The sequence below is a fragment of the Solanum lycopersicum genome, chromosome 12, assembly GCF_036512215.1.
Source record: "Solanum lycopersicum chromosome 12, SLM_r2.1".
NCBI classification, from domain to species: domain Eukaryota; kingdom Viridiplantae; phylum Streptophyta; class Magnoliopsida; order Solanales; family Solanaceae; genus Solanum; species Solanum lycopersicum.
In genome coordinates, this window is record NC_090811.1 from 32,780,845 (window position 1) to 32,783,727 (window position 2,883).

The window sequence follows — 2,883 nt, forward strand, 5'->3', positions numbered from 1 at the left end:
CAACATGTCCTCCAATGACTGAATGGTGCGCTCTGCCTGCCCATAACTTTGAGGATGAAAGGCAGTACTAAGCTTCACCTTTGTGCCTAAGCTCTTCTGGAAGGATCTTTAGAAATGTGAAGTGAACTGAGCTCCTCTATCTAAAATAATAGAAAAAGGAATCCCATGTCATCTCACAATATCATGAATGTAGAGTTTCGCATAATCGTCGACTCTGTAAGTAGACTTCACGTGAATAAAGTGGGCAGACTTAGTAATCCTATCCACAATAACACATATGGAGTTATGTTGTCTCCTAGTCTTCGGAACACCAACCGCGAAGTCCATATTAATGTCCTCCCACTTCCACGTTGGAACCTCTATCAGCTAAGTAAGACCTCTAGGCTTAAGATGTTCTTCCTTAACCTGTTTACAATTAGGACATTGTGCCACATATTCTGCAATGTACTTCTTCATTCCTTCCCACCAATAGATCTAATTAAGATCATGATATATCTTGGTGGAACCTGGATGTATGGAATATCTAGAACCATGGGCCTCTGCAATGATCCTAGTCCGCCAATCATCCACATCTGGTACACACAGCCTGTCCTGGTACCTAAGTATGTCATCATTTCCCAAAGCAAAAGACTCATTCATCTTAACCAACACTGAGTCCTTCAGCTACATCAACACAGGATCAAGATGTTGCCACTCCTAGACTTCAACTACTAAGGATGATTGAAAACTAGGATGAAATGAAACACCCCCACTAGTAGAGTCAACTAACCGCACACCCAGTCTGGCCAGTCTATGTATCTCTTTCACCGACTCCTTTTTCTCATCCTCATTGTGGGTTGTACTTCCCATGCTCATCCTACTTAAAGCATCGGCTACAACATTATCCTTACCTTGATGGTAGTGGACATTCATGTCATAGTCCTTCAACAGATCCAACCATCTCCGCTGATGTAGATTCAACTCTCTCTGTGTGAACACGTACTAGAGACTCTTGTGGTCTGTGAACACATCCACGTGCACCCCATACAAGTAGTGCCTCCCCAACTTCAGTGCAAACACCATAGCTGCCAACTCCAGGTCTTGAGTGGGATAATTCTTTTCATGGACGTTGAGTTGTCTGGACGCATAAGTTTATCACCTTACCACCCTGCATAAGAACACAACCCAAACCAACCCTATATGCATCAAAATACATAGTGTAATTCTCACCACACTTAGGCAAAGTAAGAGCCGGGGCTGAAGTGAGTCTATTATTGAGCTCCTGGAATCTCTTCTCACAAGCCTCCGTCCATTCAAACTTAGCCTTCATCTTAGTCAAAGCTGTCGGTGAGGCAGCAATTGAAGAAAAAGCCTCTACGGACCTACGATAATAACCAGCCAATACCAAGAAGCTACGAATATATGTAGGAGTAAGTGGTTTTGGCCAGTTCTTAACAACTTCAGTCTTCCTAGGATCTACCTCTACACCTTTGTCGAACACAACATGACACTGGATGGTCACTGATCTAAGACAGAATTTGCAATTGCTGAATTTTGCATATAGCTTATATAGTCTAAGTTCCTGCAAGGTCAGTCTCAAATGTTTATCATGCTCTTCCTTGGTCATAGATTATATGAGAATGTCATTAATGAATACTATGACGAAGGAGTCAAGGTATTCACGGAAGACCTTGTTCATGAGATCCATAAATGCAACAGGTGCATTCATGAGACCAAATAACATAATTTGGAACTCATAATGACCATAACGGGTACGAAAGGCTGTCTTTGGGATATCTCCAACCCTAAACCTGAGCTTATGGTACCTTGAATGAAGATCAATTTACGAGAAGAAACTAGACCCTTGGAGTTGGTTGAACAAGTCATCTATTCTGGGAAGTGGATACTTATTCTTGATAGTGACTTTGTTGATCTGCCGATAATTGATACACATTCTAAAGGTTCCATATTTCTTTTTCACAAACAACACTGGAGTGCCCCAAGAGGATATGCTCGGCTAAATGAAACCCTTATTTGTGAGAACTTTTAACTGCAACTTCAACTCCTTGAGTTCAGCTGGAGCCATTATGTAAAGAGGAATTGAAATTGGTTTAGTATCTGGTTCTAAGTTGATGCCAAAGTCAATCTCTCGAGGGGGAGGAACTCCAGGAAAATCATCAGGAAATACATCTTGAAACTCATTCACTACAGGCACTGAGTCTATGGAAAGAATGTCATGATCTAATTCATTAACACTCACAAGATGACACAATAACCCCTTGTATATCATTTTATTGACCTTAAGTTTTGAAATCAAGAGATTAGAACGACTCGAGTTGAACCCCTCCCAAACTAGCTCTACTTCATTAGGGAAATGAAATATCACAACCCTACTACGACAATCCATGAGAGCATAACAACTATGAAGACAATCCATACCCATAATAACATCAAAATCATGCATGGGTAACTCAACCAAGTCTGCACACATAGTCTTACCACTTACAACTATTGAGCAATCGTTGTATACTCTATCAGTTTTTACATTCTTTCCTAAAGGCGTACTACCCACTATTGTATCATGCAAAATTTCAGGCAACATCTCAAAATTGAGAGCAAGCATAGGAGTTACAAAGGAAAGCGTAGACCCTCGATCAAGTAAAGTATAAACAGAAGTTGAGAATACTTATTGTCATGACCCAACCCGATGGGTCGTGACTAGTGCCCGTTTTGGACACCCACATACAAACCTGCTAAGTTTAACCAACTGAAACTAAGACAATATGGAATTTAATCAAATCAAGCCAACCCCAACGTCATATATATATAAAGAGGACCTGTCTCGTAAGGATTCATAACCATTCAACCGTAACAACATACGCGAGCCGACAAGGCAGCCACTAT

General features: G+C 41.0%; 1 protein-coding gene across 1 annotated transcript; it reads right to left on the reverse strand.

Moving 5' to 3' along the window:
• Positions 1-474: 474 nt before the first annotated feature.
• LOC138340316 (uncharacterized mitochondrial protein AtMg00860-like) lies at positions 475-1,606 on the reverse strand. Its single transcript, XM_069292030.1, has 2 exons — positions 1,139-1,606; positions 475-663 (listed from the first exon to the last, which is right to left on the reverse strand). The coding sequence occupies exons 1-2, from the start codon at positions 1,604-1,606 to the stop codon at positions 475-477; spliced, it is 657 nt and encodes a 218-aa protein (XP_069148131.1).
• Between the last annotated feature and the right edge of the window lie 1,277 nt (positions 1,607-2,883).

What these genes read in the sequence shown, in the direction of transcription:
- LOC138340316 (XM_069292030.1), bottom strand. Translation starts at nt 1,606, where the DNA reads ATGACCAAGGAAGAGCATGATAAACATTTGAGACTGACCTTGCAGGAA. An exon ending in TTCTTATGCAGGGTGGTAAG is followed by an intron (nt 664 to 1,138) that starts GTGATAAACTTA and finishes GTGTTGATGTAG; the next exon opens with CTGAAGGACTCAGTGTTGGT.